The sequence below is a fragment of the Salvelinus alpinus genome, chromosome 4 (genome assembly GCF_045679555.1).
Source record: "Salvelinus alpinus chromosome 4, SLU_Salpinus.1, whole genome shotgun sequence".
NCBI classification, from domain to species: Eukaryota; Metazoa; Chordata; class Actinopteri; order Salmoniformes; family Salmonidae; genus Salvelinus; species Salvelinus alpinus.
The window spans coordinates 49,097,464-49,114,736 of record NC_092089.1 but is presented as its reverse complement, the minus strand read 5'-3'; the positions used below and the strand labels follow the sequence as shown (position 1 = coordinate 49,114,736).

Below are 17,273 nucleotides of genomic sequence, written 5' to 3'. Positions count from 1 at the left end.
TCTGCATGCAAATGTATTGGCTGAAGCCCAGTAGCAACATATTCCAAATGGCATCCTATTCCCTATTTGGTGAAACTATTTTGACCAGAGCCCTATGAGTCCTGGTCAAAATGAGTGTACTATAAAGGGAATAGGGTGCCATTTGTAACACAACCATCATTTCAACAAAGTCTGGAGTTAAGTATCACATCAGTCTGTCTGCAATAAACATTTTGAGCAGCAAAATCAGACAGGAGTTTGTATATAATGTAACTCCACTAGGGGGAGCCAAACGTGCAAGAGAGACTTCAGGGGCCTCATCGATTAGAGCAAATGTACTTAATTTTTTTTGCCTCTAAGGTCTTTTCTATTAGATAGGATTTTACAACACTGCTTGTTCAATATCACAAAATTAAAACAATAGACTTGAGCCATCGGCAAGGAAACCCTTGGCTGCAATTCAATAAATATACTGAACACAGATAAAACTGTGTTGAATAGCAACAAGGAAATCCACAGTCATGTTTAGCTCGTCTAAAAATGATCACAGTCAGATATTGATTCACACCACAACAGAGGAAACAGAAACCCCAGAGAGTGCATGCTAGGCCTATTTGCCGGCTACAGAAAACGTCAACATCCTACAACTGCCATTTTCTCTTGCGTTGATGCACAGATGGTTATTTTTATAAGGCCAAACATACTGTAGCAGAAGAGCATCCACTGAAATACGAACATGAATGGTCAACAAATATAAATCAGATCAACAAACAAAAAATAGGCTTGTGTTTTCAATAAATACTTTCCTGCTATATTTTTGTTGATTTGTACATCTTTCATTTTTGTGATCCATTTGCGACCGTACTGTACCACCAGCATAGACATAGAGTACTGGTTGAGTTTTTTTTGCTCTGGTCATCAAGTCTTATCTTTAAGTGGCCATCAGCAATCGAAACAAGAAAGTGTTCTCCCCACCCCTGTTCCGGCAAAAAGCTGAGGGATGGGGCTGGAGAAATGTAACCACTCATATTCATAGACAAAGCAATGGATGCAAAGACTGATCATCCATGATGTCGAATTATAGTTATAACCATGTTTTGAGGCTATATAGTGTTTGTTTACATTTACTTTGTTCACAAACATTGGAGTAAAACAAGTTTATATTTTGGCTTCTGATGGTACAACAGAACTAAGCTCATGAGGCATTTACAAGTTATATTCTTCAACCATCAATGGGTACATACAGTATCATTAATTCACAAGTCCATAAATGGACGAAGCAACTGCAGATTGCCCCTTTAAAGGAAATAGATTTATATGTATTCTATTTATGTATTACCATCGTGTGTTTATTTATTACCAGGGAGTGGTTGGGCAGAGGCCTTTCAGCTGTTATGAGGCCATAAGAAAAGACACATCTTAAGCAGTAGAGCTAATGTGTGATCTCCCCCATCCATTGTACTGCTACTGTGACATCCTATTGGCTAAGAAGTACTCTACAGTACACATATAAATAAAATGTGTATTTCTATGGCTCTACCACAGTAAGGCCTTGGGAATTCAACCATTGTTCAACCATGTTGTCTTAGAGATGACGGTAAATGCTCCTCGATTTCTTTAAGGGCCTCTAAACAGAATGTCATTTTCATAATTGTCAATGTCAAGAATTGAGACGTAATATATCTTAGAACTCATACTAAATATCTTAGAATATATCTTAGAATTGTTGCTGCTAAGGATACCACATTAACCTGAGGTCTCTTGAGGGCAACAGCTGAAATCTTTTCGCAAAACCTGATCTCATTCAGCCAAAAGCCTGATGGATAATTGCTACAACTCCAAGGTCTTGCAGGAACTCATTGGAAGATCGGACAATGACTCAGGGCATGCAAGCACATACACACTGACAGCAGGAGGGTCACAGTGACAGACACGAGTCACATTGTATACCCAGGTCTGGCGAGACAACACAACGTGGCAATCAATGCATGAATCGGCCGCTGTAGACAGTCAACCACGGTGCATTGCCAAGCACGAGACGCCAGCCAATCAGATCGTACCGTTTTGATAAACAGCGCTCGACTTGCCCACGCCGCACACGGACGACGCTGAGGTTTACAGGTAATTATGGGGAGAGACTAAGAATAAAGCATTCTAATTATCACATGGCTCCATCTATCAGCACACCTGACACACACACACACACACACACACTGTAAGCACAAATGTCAGGGAAGGCGCACTCGTCGTGACAGTCCCTGATTAAACACCCTCCAAGATGGCAGCTTTTCATCTGACGCGGTGTGCGCTCCCCTGATTGCCCCCCCATCTTACCTTCATCAGTACCACCAGGGCGCTCTAAATGCCCTGCTAGATAGAGGACTTCTGTCACTGCTGTGAAATGCTGTGTCATTATGTCAAACGGACGACACGTATATTAAACCTGGCTTTTCACTATACAATTAGTGTTGGATTGGAGCCTGGATGGGTGGCACACACAAAACCATAGGCTGTATCCCAAATGGCACCATTTTCCCTATGTAGTGCACTACTTTTAATCATGGACCATAACCCTCTGGTCAAAAGTAGTGCACTACAGAGCTGTGAAAAAGTATTTACCCCATTTCTGATTTTCAACATTTTTGTATATTTTGATACTGAATGTTATCAGATTTTCAACCAAAACCTAATATTAGATAAAGGGCTCCTTCGATATATGAAGGCAAGTCGTCCAGGTCCTGAGGCAGCAAAACATCCCTGAACCATCACACTACCACCACCATTCTTGACCGTTAGTATAAGGTTCTTACTGTGAAATGCAGTGTTTGGTTTTCGCCAGGAATAATGGGACCCTTCTCATCCAAAAAGTTGACTCAAGTTTTCATCAAAAAAAATCACCTGGATGATCATCAAGACTCTTGGAAGAATGTTCTATGGACAGATGAGTTCAAAAACATTTTGGACGACATGGGTCCCTCATACCGACGGTCAAGCATGGTGGTGGCAGTGTGATGGTTTTGGGATGCTTTGCTGCCTCAGGACCTGGACGATTTGTCTTAATAGAAGGAACCATGAATTCTGCTCTGTATCAGAGAATTCTACAGGAGAATGTCGGGCTATCCGTCTGTGAGCTGAAGCTAAGCGCAGCTGGGACATGCAGCAAGACAACGATCCGAAACACACACAATCAAGTCTACATGAAAATGGCTATAGAAGCAACAATGGCCTAGACAAAGTCCAGACCTAATCCCAATTCAGATGTTGTGGCAGGACTTGAAACAAGCAGTTCATGCTGAAAAAGCGGCACAACCAGTTATTGAGTGTAAGGGTACTTTTTCACACAGGGGAATTGGGTGTTGCATAACTTTGTTAATTATTTGTTCACTCAAGTTCCCTTAATCTAATATTAGGTTTTGATTGAAGTAAAATATAAGAAATATGCGAAAATAGAGGAAATCAGAAAGGACCTAAATACTTTTTCATTGCACTGTATACAGTGGGGCAAAACAGTATTTAGTCAGCCACCAATTGTGCAAGTTCTCCCACTTAAAAAGATGGGAGACGCCTGTAATTGTCATCATAGGTACACTTCAACTATGACAGACAAAATTAGAAAAAGAATCCAGAAAATCACATTGTAGGATTTTTTATGAATTTATTTGCAAATTATGTTGGAAAATAAGTATTTGGTCACCTACAAACAAGCAAGATTTCTGGCTCTCACAGACCTGTAACTTCTTCTTTAAGAGGCTCCTCTGTCCTCCACTCGTTACCTGTATTAATGGCACCTGTTTGAACTTGTTATCAGTATAAAAGACACCTGTCCACAACCTCAAACAGTCACACTCCAAACTCCACTATGGCCAAGACCAAAAAGCTGTCAAAGGACACCAGAAACAAAATTGTAGACCTGCACCAGGCTGGGAAGACTGAATCTGCAATAGGTAAGCAGCTTGGTTTGAAGAAATCAACTGTGGGAGCAATTATTAGGAAATGGAAGACATACAAGACCACTGATAATCTCCCTCGATCTGGGGCTCCACGCAAGATCTCACCCCGTGGGGTCAAAATCATCACAAGAACGGTGAGCAAAAATCCCAGAACCACACGGGGGGACCTAGTGAATGACCTGCAGAGAGCTGGGACCAAAGTAACAAAGCCTACCATCAGTAACACACTACGCCGCCAGGGACTCAAATCCTGCAGTGCCAGACGTGTCCCCCTGCTTAAGCCATGTCCAGGCCCGTCTGAAGTTTGCTAGAGAGCATTTGGATGATCCAGAAGAAGATTGGGAGAATGTCATATGGTCAGATGAAACCAAAATATAACTTTTTTGGTAAAAACTCAACTCGTTGTGTTTGGAGGACAAAGAATGCTGAGTTGCATCCAAAGAACACCATACCTACTGTGAAGCATGGGGGTGGAAACATCATGCTTTGGGGCTGTTTTTCTGCAAAGGGACCAGGACGACTGATCCGTGTAAAGGAAAGAATGAATGGGGCCATGTATCGTGAGATTTTGAGTGAAAACCTCCTTCCATCAGCAAGGGCATTGAAGATGAAACGTGGCTGGGTCTTTCAGCATGACAATGATCCCAAACACACCGCCCGGGCAACGAAGGAGTGGCTTCGTAAGAAGCATTTCAAGGTCCTGGAGTGGCCTAGCCAGTCTCCAGATCTCAACCCCATAGAAAATCTTTGGAGGGAGTTGAAAGTCCGTGTTGCCCAGCAACAGCCCCAAAACATCACTGCTCTAGAGGAGATCTGCATGGAGGAATGGGCCAAAATACCAGCAACAGTGTGTGAAAACCTTGTGAAGACTTACAGAAAACGTTTGACCTCTGTCATTGCCAACAAAGGGTATATAACAAAGTATTGAGAAACTTTTGTTATTGACCAACTACTTATTTTCCACCATAATTTGCAAATAAATTCATTAAAAATCCTACAATGTGATTTTCTGGATTTTTCTTTCTCATTTTGTCTGTCATAGTTGAAGTGTACCTATGATGAAAATTACAGGCCTCTCATCTTTTTAAGTGGGAGAACTTGCACAATTGGTGGCTGACTAAATACTTTTTTGCCCCACTGTATGTACTGCAGTGAATTAGGGTGCTATTTGGGACTCATACTTAGTATCGTTGGATGTAAACAAATAGTTCCTCACTACTATGAATCCCTCTTCTCTGGGCTCTATCTTGATTTGTGCAATATGAAACCGGCTTTTGAACAGAGAAGTGTGTGCGTGTGCGTGTGTACGAGAGTGCATCCATGTATATGTACATGTGTACGAGCATGTTCGTGTGTGTGTGTGTGTGTTATGTGAAAGACAGACTGGAAAGTGTTGAAACAGTTTCCTTGAAGAGACTTTGACCAACTCACATCTGAAGCACAACCAATCATGCCATTTATAGATACTTGTGTGGTTGCTTTGCTCTATAAATGGGAACTAACATCTTACTGGTTGTAACCGCAACTCAAGTTTCTCCTAAACAGTTTTTGTGTTTTGTTTATAGTAACCGTGTAGTTACTAGGGATGATACATTGTAACTTACAGTGTCCACTAACTATTCATTCCTTAATTTCGTCATACAGTTTGAGTCTGCACTCTACAGTACACACACACTCCTTGCTCAAGCAAAAAATAGAAATGTCCTTTTATTCTAAAATGCAGAATTTCTCAAATTAGACTCAACTACTACACATGTTCAGTTGGCATTGTACTCAAATAGCACAAGGTTTTAGCCATTTTGTTGTACAGGGAGGTTTGAATTTTCATGCTGAAAAGTCCAAGAACGTCTGTAAAGACTGAATAAACTCAATGGCATGAACTGGGATTTCACAGGGTTTGTGTGAGTTTTTGTATGAAAACATTGAACATTTTCCTATAGTCAGATAGGCTATGTTAAAATGAATTAGAGGGGACAGTAAATCAGAGAGTTTGATATTTCCCATATGTAATTAACATTCTCCACATGCCATACGATCCATGTAAAAGGTTGGGTGAGAGGTTTGTATTTTTTAAGTTATTTGTGTATCTAACAAGAAATGGTATTCATCCATAACCCTCATACTAACCCCAATTTTCAACCTTACTGTGACTACACACCTAACACATAATCCGTAACCCTAGCCTCAGCTTCCAGGCCTCACATCTTAACTCTAACCCTAAACCTAACTCTAACCCTAAACCTAACTCTAAACCGAACTCTAACCCTAAACCTAACTCTAACCCTAAACCGAACTGTAATCTGAGTAAACTGTTGCATATCAACAGAGTTGCAGTAGAATGTTTTTTTTTAATAGTTTGTGAGTCCCCCACACCCCCCAAAAAAGGAACATGTGCAACTTCTTTCCTGTTTAGTACGTGCCGTGGTACGTGACATCAAGTACGTTACATTGAGACATTACCATTAAAAGCACAGTTTATATGAAGCCAAGCATTTACTCACCATTTGACCAGGAGACGTTTGTGCGTGTGTTTGCTGACTAAGGTATGTACAGTGGAACTCTTGATGTCATGCTTCTTGTGCTATTATCAGGAGCTTTTATGTAAATGTTGGCAAAGTAGACAGACTACGCTTTTATATATTTCACAAGGAAGACATACTAAAACACAAAATACCTGTAAGCCTTTTGAAATCTGTTAAATCTAAGGTAAATATGAAATACTTACCATGTAACTGGAATATAAATATTTGAACATATTTGGGTAGAAACAGCTGTCACGGCATGTGTTCCAAGCATAGTGCACTCATACAGTACTGATTTCTGTTGAGAAGATGGTACTTTTTATGACCTATTTAAGTGGAAGTTAAAAGTTGAATTTTTTGCTTTAGGAATATATAAAATATACAAATTTGCTGAGTAATCAACCTTTTTACATATCCATTTCAGTAATGAGATGGTATAGGTATGTCCTGTGTCTGTACTACACTCTGTCTAAATTGTCATGGTTACTGCAAACTTTTTTTGTCCTTTGGGAATGAGGGTGTGATGTTCCAGTCCAATGGCTGCTATCCAAATGGGCATCTCTGTCTCACCAATCACTCTCGGTAAAATGTTGTTATAGCACCTCTGTAATAATGGGCTGCATTTAAAGTGATGGGTTGTTTTAGGTGAGCATTGTTTATCATCATTGACCAGGTGAAACTCTCTGTACCAACCCTGCACTAACACACCTTACTCAACTAATCAAGGTCTTGGTGAGTAGTTGATCTGTTAAATACGGTGTTAGGGCTTTGCTGGCAGGTAAAAAGATTGTGGACACAGTAGTTCCCCAAAACCAGGGTTGGTGACCACTGCACTAGCACACTAGACCAAATCTCGCTCTGTATACTACACTGCGCGTCATGTTACTTTTCTTATCTTATCTTACTAAAGAAATAAGCTGTCAAGGTAATGAGAAACCTCATGGAACCTCAAACATTTACCCTTACATGAACAGCCACATGTCCAGTGCGTGGTAGGTTCTCATAACGAACTACTGTGCCTCCCCAGACCAAAACGCATCCGCTAGACAGCCGTTTTATCAGTTGAGGGTTTTACAACACCTTGACGACTCCCAAGCAACACCAGATAAACTGATAAAAGCCGGCTACCTCCTTCCTGCAGGTGTATGTCTTGGCACCATTCCCTAGATAACTGAGATGTGTTTCGAACATCTGAAGCCATGTTTCTTCTCTTGTTTATTGTAATTTAGATACCATATACCCTTCTGGAGAACTTAGGCTTCACACGACCCAGTTTTGAATAATTATACCCTTCCTCCATGGGTGCGTTTTAGCACAAATTGATTGCAAAAATAGTAAGTGTTGAGTCAGTGTTGGGAAAGAAAATGAGAAGTAGATGATCATGTTCATGCTCGTGTTAATCAGTATCGCCCAAGGAATAGAGAAATAGGATCCAGTTCTCACAAGTCATTGGGCACCCGAGTGGTGCAGTGGTCTACGGCACTGCATCTCAGTGCAAGAGGCATCACTACAGTCCCTGGTTTGAATCCAGGCTGTATCACAGCCGGCCGTGATTGGGAGTCCCATAGGGCGGCTCACAATTGGCCCAGCGTCGTCCGGGATAGGCCGTCATTGTAAATAAGATTTTGTTCTTAACTGACTTGCCTAGTTAAATAAAGGTTGCATTTAAAAAATACTGACCAATGGAAATGTATGAAGTGTAAAGAGCAATGAGCTGATTAGGTTGATATTTGTGCAAATGTAGATGTAGCCTACACCTGACACACTAAAGAAAATGTAGCCTAGATGAACTTGACAATATCTACAATTCGATTTTAATTAGATGCTATCAATATCTAAAATGTGTTCCCAAATCCAACTCATTTAATAATATCAACACCTGGGGACACATGAACATACACCTTAAAATGCTGCACTCCACATTGCAAAACCATAACGGTCGCATTAATTACCATAACAGAAATAGTGTCTGAGACCTCTTTCCAGCGTTCACGTGATGGTCGTCTGTTCAAATCTAATGCAGAATTCAGGCTATATAAATGACACCTGAAGTGGTGTTCTGTTGTCCAGCTGCCTGTCACTGTAGTAGACAGTCAGAAGAAGTGGCGCTGCTGTTTGCAAGACACAGACATTTCCTTCACTGAATAAACGTCAACCCCCAAGCGCTAGCCTTCCTCTGTAATATGAAATGATCATCAGATTGTTTTACTCATATTTATCAGTGAGATAAATCAAGCTTCACAAGGAGGGCAACATCCACTGATTCCTTTAAATGTATGCAAATATATAATCCAGTGGCTAGTAAATGACACATTTAGTCTGGATCAAGACATTTATCCACTGCTAATCCAGATTTACTGCTGCAAGGAGTGTGTACGCAAGTACGTGCAAGTGTGTGTACATTCGCACATGTGCTTATGTGTGAGAGACCCATCGAACCCAGGGCCCTCACCACATTCTTGGCATTGTGTATTTGTGCTTACTACCTCTGCATCCAGCTAGCTAAGTGAAAGTGAAGTTTAAAAAATATTAACAAATATAGCAAGCTAGTTCTCTCTCTCTTGCTTCTCTTTAATATTTGAATAAATACATATTTTCAAAACTGTTCAACTATTCTCCCTCTTTTTGAGTCAACTATTCACCACATGTTATGCACTGCAGTGCTAGCTAGCTGTATCTTATGCTTTCAGGACTAGATTCATTATCTGATCTTTTGATTGGGTGGATAACATGTCAGTTCATGCTGCAAGAGCTCTGATAGGTTGGAGTACGTCCTCCGGAAGTTGTCCTAATTACTGTGTAAGTCCATGGACAGGGTGAGAACCAAGAGCCTCCTAGGTTTTGCATTGACGTCAATGTACACAGAGGAGGAAGGAAGCTAGCTGTCCTCCAGCTACACCATGGTGCACTACACCAGTTCTACAGTAGCCTCAGTGCTGCTGAGGCTACTGTAGAACTTCATTGTGTGTTTTAATGAATTATTTGGTGACATGAATATATTTAGTAAAGTTTTATCTAAAAATGCAAACTTTTTAAATGTTCCACTATTTTAATTTTATGAAATTTACTGAGGAGGATGGTCCTCCCCTTCCTCATCTGAGGAGCCTCCACTGACATGAATGTATGTGTAGTATGCATTTACATGTGTATTTATAAGCATTTGAAGGTTTAATATTATTTCTGTTCCCCTTTATTGTATGACTTTATTTTACTGATGACATTAAAATCTCTTTTTGCATCATACTTCTGTAAATATTTGAAGTGATGCCATGCCCCCCCCATGAAAAGGTTTCACAAAACGAGATACACAAACTTGCATAATACACTCTGTGTCGGCTGTAGCTTTTGTTTTTTTATGGTTTTGTGATTTCGTAATACTATGAAGGGTTCTTCCAGTCAGTCATCAAAATAATGTAAAACAGGAGTTGAGTTTCAGGCGTATTTACAGTGGGCTCCAAAAGTGTGTCTAACTTTCTCACTCATCCTTATTCATGATTCATTCAGGACTATCCGTAATCATGATAGCATCCACATTAATGTAGAAGTGTTGAGAAACATATTCCATTCTCATTTACAATAAAAGTTCATCCAAAATGACACAATACATAATTTACCATTAATTTCTATTGGGCACAAAATAATTTGAAACACAACCAAAACCAACAGCAAATACATCCGACAAGTTTGTAGAGTCACAATCTTGATGTTATCATTGCGTGCTAGGAATATGGGACCAAATACTAAACTTTTGACTACAGATACTGTATAAGTGAATTAGTCCCAATACTTTTGGTCCCCTAGAATGGGGGGACAATGTACATAAAGTGCTGGAATTTTTAAACGGTTCACCCGATATGAATGAAAGTACCCTAAAACTAAAGATGACAGTCTCCACTTTAACCTCATAGTCATTATATCATTTCAAATCCACCCCCCCCCCCTAAACAAATAAAAATGTCACTGTCCCAATACTTTTCGAGTTCACTGTGTATCAAAATGAATATATTTGTTATTTTACCACTTGCTTTTCCCTACCTAATGATTGCCTCTGAACATCTAAAGTAAAGACACAAAGCCTTCAGAAAGTATTCACACACCTTGACTTATTCCACATTTTGATGTTACAGCCTGAATTTGAAATGTCCCACCACCAATCAAACTGACAATTATGATACACAAGTAAAACAACTAAATAAATATTTTCACCACATTGGCCAGTATGAGTATGGGTATTCTGTGGCGGGATTTTCCACAGCAGTTAGCCTACAGAATGAAAGAATGAACTCTCACCACCAAAGTCAATGTTAAGTTAGTCAAACTGGTATGGTAGCGAGGGAGGAGCTGTAATGGGCTGCTTATAATAGACGTGAATCACTTTTCTTCCTCATGCAGTGTTTTCTCCCTCCTCCTCTCTTTCTCTCTTAATCAAGAGGCCAGATAACAGTCTACATCTATTAACCAATAGAGCAGACAGGCTGGTTCCTCAAAGCCCTAAGACCATCCAGCTTCTATCGCAGGACAGTGTTACTACGGAAACCATGTTTGGAGAGCGCTGGTGATCGATATCAGCGGTGTCTATCTAATAATAATTTGCCGTTAACTGCGCTGGATGTTTAGATTATGCTGTGAACAGCGTGGCTGGCTGTAGTCGATAGGAGGTCGGAGCTACAGAGGGAGGAATAAAGTAAAGAAGATCCAGACTCAATTGTCAGACCTGGCAGGATATCCACGGTGGAATAATGTAAGCTTTTCTATTTCAATTTTATTTTGGCTACTTCAAAAAGTATCTACAATAAATTCAAGTCAAGTTAGTTTTTTCGTCATATACACATGATATATTGTAAGCCTACATGGAGTACACAGTGAATGAAATGCTTACTTGCAGGTTCACCTCTCGACAATGCAACATCATTGAAAAAATAAGTAAGTGAATACAAAGAGTTGTACAAATAAAAAAAATAATAAAAAAAAATAGAAATTTTGCAAAAATATAATACAGAAGGCACTCAAACAAATTGAAGTCGGATATTTACAAGACTGGGAAATTGTGCAATAGATACGTAATGTCAATAATAAATAGACATTGTGCAGTAATAATAAATAGTATTCCAGTAGCAGCAGTCTGTGTGTGTGTGTGTGTGTGTATATGTGCGTGCGTGCGTGTGTGTGTGCGTGTAGCCGTGGAAAGTAGTTTGGCGGTAAAGGTGCTGAGATTTTAAAATATTAAAAAAATATCTTTACATTTTTTATTCAGATTTTCAGGGGGCACTCTCAGCACCCCTACCTCCCACAACTATGTACAGTACCATTCAAAAGTTTGGACACACTTACTCATTCAAGGGTTTAACTTTATTTTTTATATTTTCTACATTGTAGAATAATAGTGAAGACATCAAAACTAACAGGTGTGCCTTATTAAAAGTGTATTTGATGTATTTCTTTCCTTCCTAATGCGTTGGAGCCAATCAGTTGTGTTGTGACAAGGTAGTGTTGGTATACAGAAGACAGCACTATTTGGTAAAAGAACAAGTCCATATTATGGCAAGAACAGCTCAAATAAGCAAAGGGAAATAACAGTCCATCATTACATTAAGATATAAAGGTCAGTCAACGCGAAAAATGTCAAGAACTTTGAAAGTTTCTTCAACTGCAGTCGCAAAAACCATCAAGCACTATGATGAAACTGGCTCTCATGAGGAGCGCCACAGTAAAGGAAGACCCAGAGTTATCTCTGCTGCAGAGGATAAGTTCATTACAGTTACCAGCCTCAGAAATTGCAACCCAAATTAAAGCTTCACAGAGTTCAAATAACAGACACATCTCAACATCAACTTTTCAGAGGAGACTGTGTGAATCAGGCCTTCATGGTCTAATTTCTGCAAAGAAACCACTACTAAAGCACACCAATAAGAAGAAGAGACTTGCTTGGGCCAAAAAACACGAGCAATGGACATTAGACCGGTGGAAATCTGCCTTTGGTCTGATGAGTCCAAATTTGAGATTTATTGTTTCAACTGCCATGTCTTTGTGAGACGCAGAGTAGGTGAATGGATGATCTCCGCATGTGTGGTTCCCACCGGATGGAGCATGGTGTGTGGGGATGCTTTGCTGGTGACACTGTCAGTGATTTATTTAGAATTCAAGGCACACTTAACCAGCATGGCTACCACAGCATTCTGCACCGATAAGCCATCCCATCTGATTTGAGTTTAGTGGGACAATCATTTGTTTTTCAACAGGACAATGACCCTTAGCACACCTCCAGGCTGTGTAAGAGCTATTTGACCAATGAAGGAGAGTGATGGAGTGCTGCATCAGATGACCTCACTTCCACAATCACCCTACCTCAACCCAATTGAGATGGTTTGGGATGAGTTGGACTGCAGAGTGAAGGAAAAGCAGCCAACAAGTGCTCAGCATATGTGGGAACTCCTTCAAGACTGCTGGAAAAGCATTTCAGGTGACTACCTTATGAAGCTGGTTGAGAGAATGCCAAGAGTGTGCCAAGCTGTCATTAAGGCAAAGGGTGGCTACTTTGAAGAATCTCAAATATTAAATATATTTTGATTTGTTTAACACTTTTTTGCTTACTACATGATTCCATATGTGTTATTTCATAGTTTTGATGTCTTCACTATTCATCTACAATGTATTAAATAGTAAAAATATAGAAAAACCCTTGAATGCTACTGTATGTGTGTGAGTTTGAGCTTATGTGTAAGCATGTGTGAGTGTGTAAGCATGTGTGAGTGTGTAAGCATGTGTGAGTAAGTAAGCATGTGTGAGTAAGTAAGCATGTGTGGAAAGGTGCAGAGAGTCAGGGCAAGAGACTGTTGGTGTTCTAGCGGTCAGTCCCGGTCACAGGGGAACGGAATACTGTAGCTATCTATGGTAGAAAAAACAATGTGAAGAGTTGGTAAAGAGGTCAGTGAGTTGTTTGACTTGCTGGCAATCCTCCACTGTCATCATATCTGCCAGTAAAAGTGTGAGTGAGGAATTTCCCATGCGTACAGTTTATTAGCCAGTCATTGGTCAATACAAGGAGGTCATGTTGGTTTAATTGTCTCCTACGCTCATGCCTTATTATACTGTCCTTTACTTGATGCTGGAAGTACATGGAGGGTAAGACAGCCTCACGGCACAAGGCTGGTGAACAAGACTATGGTAAGGGCTACTTGGTTGTGGTAGAATGAGTTATAGCTCTTCCTTAATTGTGAGTGTTGTGTTTATGACTTCCCTTTGATGATGTCAGAGATTGTTTAATCCATTGTTGACCTATTGGACATGTTTAAGAACAGGAAATGAAAACACTGTTGTACTAACAAGGATAAGGAATGGTAGCAGCTAAGACCACGCGTTACCCCTTTGTGGACGTAAGCGCCAATATATTTACAAGCTGTTCTGTGTTTGTGTGTATAAGAAGTACAGGAGTCCATCCAATGATAAGACAATATTATAACGACGACACAGGAAGCAATAATGTTGTGTTGAGACTGTTTGTATACAGAACCATGTGCCAGACACACACATCCTGAGTCATCACATTAAACAAAACCCAGATGCTCATCAAATCTAAAGGTATACAGCCAGTTCCCAACAGACACTGACCATATTGCCTCTCCGAGCGTTTGGTTTTATTGTAGTTATTTTGCATGAAATTCACATTCATCTGAACTCTATTTCATCTGCTAGTATTGTATTGTGATTATTGAGCACACGGATGTTGTTTCAATTACACCCTCCACTTGGCATACTTAAAAGGGGTGAGTGGTGAGTAACAGACGGCATAAACCGTATTGTGTGGTAATCTCGTTCTATCCTCTCTTGCCATCAGAGTCTTGGAGCCCATGAAGAGACGATGAGTTGGTTTTATTGCCAGGGACAGGAAAACCACGCTGTCTAACCGGGTTTGTTCCAGGCTGTTGACCCAATAAGCAGCCTTCACCTCTGAAGCCTCAGACTGTCTGACAGATCAAGCCCATTGCACTGCAACGTTTTCATCTCCCCCAGACTGCACTGAGATGATGTGACAGATCTTGCTCCCTGTGCCTTCCAGTGACTGTACCCACCGCCGAGGCCACCATGCAGGAGTGCCACACTGCGCTGTGTCTGTCCGTCTACCTTGTCACCTTTTTGATGGGCCTCCCGGCCAACGCTGTGGCCTTCTACACCTTCAGCAAGAAGGTAAGGCAAAAACCCACACCCATCGACATCCTGCTCCTCAACCTGACCATCTCAGACCTCCTCTTCCTCCTCTTCCTGCCCTTCAAGATGCAGGAAGTCACGGACGATATGACCTGGAGTCTACCCTACATCCTCTGTCCTTTATCTGGCTTCTTCTTCTACATGACCATCTACGTCAGCACCTTATTCCTGACAGCAGTCAGTGTGGAGCGCTACCTGGGCGTGGCTTTCCCCATCCAACACTCGCTGAAGCGCCGGCCCCTGTATGCCGTAGTGGCCAGTGTATTTATCTGGGTCTTCTCCGTCCTCCACCTGAGCATCGTCGTCGTCATGCCCTACTACAACCCACCGCAAGACTCCCTCAGTTCCACAACCAACTCGTCCAACATCTACGAATTCTCCAACGTCTCCAACGCGCCCATTAGTGACGGCGACAACGTTGTGTCTTCCAGGAATGTGTGCTATGAGGACTTCAGCGAGAAGCAACTGGCGATCCTCCTGCCTGTGCGTCTGGAGCTCTGCCTGGTTCTATTCTGTGTACCTTTCCTCATCTGCAGCTTCTGCTACATCAACTTCATCCGGATCCTCTCCGGCCTGCCTCACATTGGGCGTCGCAGACGCCTCCGTGCTATCGGCCTGGCTCTGGGGACACTGCTGGTGTTTGCCTTCTGCTTCGGCCCCTACAACGTCTCCCACATTGTGGGCTTTATAACCAGGAGGAACCCCGACTGGAGGGACATGGCCTTGCTCTGCAGCACCTTCAACGCCTGCCTGGACCCCTTCATCTTCTACTTCTCCTCCTCGGCCGTCAGAGGGACCATAGGGAGAATGCTGCCGGGGGCCAGAATCAAGCTGGCCAAGTGTCACATCCACTGGTCCCCTTGGAAGGGAATGAGCGAGCCTCAGATAGATAAGGGACCAAAACAAGCAGAACTGAATGCTATCTGAAGCTAATTGAATAGGGCCTGTATTAACTGAAATGAGATGTTGTGCTCCCCATGCCTAGAGGCAGGATATGAGTGCTCTGATGTTTATGTTTTTTTTTTACATGTGAGACGGGAGAGACTGTCATTTACTGTATATGCGTCTCTGTTTGATCATTGGCGGGCAAACTTCCTACTTAGATTAGAGACAGGATATGGGAGATACGGAGCCTGCCTTCCTCCTGAGAGACACAAAACAAGGGCTCACAATAGGGAGTTACTGCCTTGCTGCAGTTAGCTGGAATCAAGTGCAGTCATTGCAAATTATGTATTATAAGTACACACCTACTGTGACAGCGCATGAAATAAGTTTGAGAGTACATTTGTTGTATAGGGTTGCCTGACAAGATTGGAAAACAGCACAGAAAATTGTCATTGATTAGCAGGTAAAGTGTTTATTTCAACATTGTTGAAAACTCTATTTCACAAGGTTGAAGCCCATTTACACAACTAGGAGCAGTTATGGGGATGTCAACTGTAGAGAACAACAGCTCTAACATCTGAGAGACACATCAGAACAACATCTCTCAGCACTGAGAGATAAGCGTCTCAAACAAGTGTCACAGTAGTATCGCATATGGTATCGCAAAGGAACGATGATACAGTATGCACTGTGTGTGCTAGCTATTCAATCGAATTTGAGCACTGAGCAGAGTTGGTGTGTGTGTGTGTGTGTGTGTGTGTGTGTGTGTGTGTGTGTGTGTGTGTGCGCGTGTGTGTGTGTGTGCATGTGCGTGTGTGCGTGTGTGCGTGCGTGTGTGCGTGCGTGCGTGCGTGCGTGCGTGCGTGTGTTTTTGTGCATGCATGAGCACACATGCGTAAGTGAGGGATTTTGTGTGTACTTGTGATTCATTGTGTCCATAGATTACTATTATTGGCTTTGTGAAATGAATGTGGACTCACTGTCCCATTTTGTATACACGTCTAACATCTGGGACCTTCATTGTTTGATTCTGGGACCAAATAAAGATATTTATGTTGAAATAAAAGCATGTTCATTTCGTGAATAAAAATACTATAATAGTTGAACAGCATTGAATTGGTTACACAATTACAAGCAAAACGTTTGGCAATGGCATACTTGAACATAATCCGGTTGCTGTGGAACCCTGGTTCTTGCTACTGTTTTGGAGTCATAACATGTATAATATGACAACCATCCCTTCAGACACACTTCCCAACACAGTGTAACTCATGATAATTGACGAGCCTCTCAAATATTTACACAGAGACTATAGTCACTGATAAGGTATTGTGGGTGGTGCATGTATACTATACAGCCAGCTGCTGTACAGTACCTGTAACACATGCAAGGAAAGCCCACACCACCAACATAAACCCATAGATTCAATACTTTCACACCAGGAAGTGCCTTTACTTTATTTAATCCGGTTATTCAGGGATTACGCTCCAACAGAGGTTGAGTTGATTATTGCATATATCTATTTGACAGCCACACCATCCATGAGACATTCATTTTGACACTAGAGTACAATATGACTAATAAAAGCATCCAGCAGCACTTGACACGACTGCAAAATGGCTTCCGTTCAACACGCAACATAGACCTAAAGTTTCACATAGCATCAGTGTTGTATCATGATTCGGGGATGCTACAGAATGTGTGAGCTGGGTAGAATATACATCAAGGAGGA

General features: G+C 41.4%; 1 protein-coding gene across 6 annotated transcripts; it reads left to right on the top strand.

The window, feature by feature from the left end:
• The first annotated feature begins 6,357 nt into the window (after positions 1 to 6,357).
• LOC139573843 (free fatty acid receptor 2-like) lies at positions 6,358 to 16,627 on the top strand. 6 transcript variants are annotated; one of them, XM_071397766.1, is made up of 4 exons: positions 10,714 to 11,192; positions 11,337 to 11,374; positions 14,286 to 14,358; positions 14,508 to 16,627. In XM_071397766.1, the coding sequence occupies exon 4, from the start codon at positions 14,534 to 14,536 to the stop codon at positions 15,581 to 15,583; it is 1,050 nt and encodes a 349-aa protein (XP_071253867.1). In that variant the 5' UTR covers positions 10,714 to 11,192; positions 11,337 to 11,374; positions 14,286 to 14,358; positions 14,508 to 14,533; the 3' UTR covers positions 15,584 to 16,627. The 6 variants fall into 6 exon arrangements, with proteins under 6 accessions (XP_071253864.1, XP_071253867.1, XP_071253866.1 ...); XM_071397765.1 differs by lacking the exon at positions 11,337 to 11,374; XM_071397767.1 differs by lacking the exon at positions 11,337 to 11,374 and having other exon boundaries at positions 10,716 to 11,192; positions 14,286 to 14,635; positions 14,723 to 16,627.
• Positions 16,628 to 17,273: the final 646 nt, after the last annotated feature.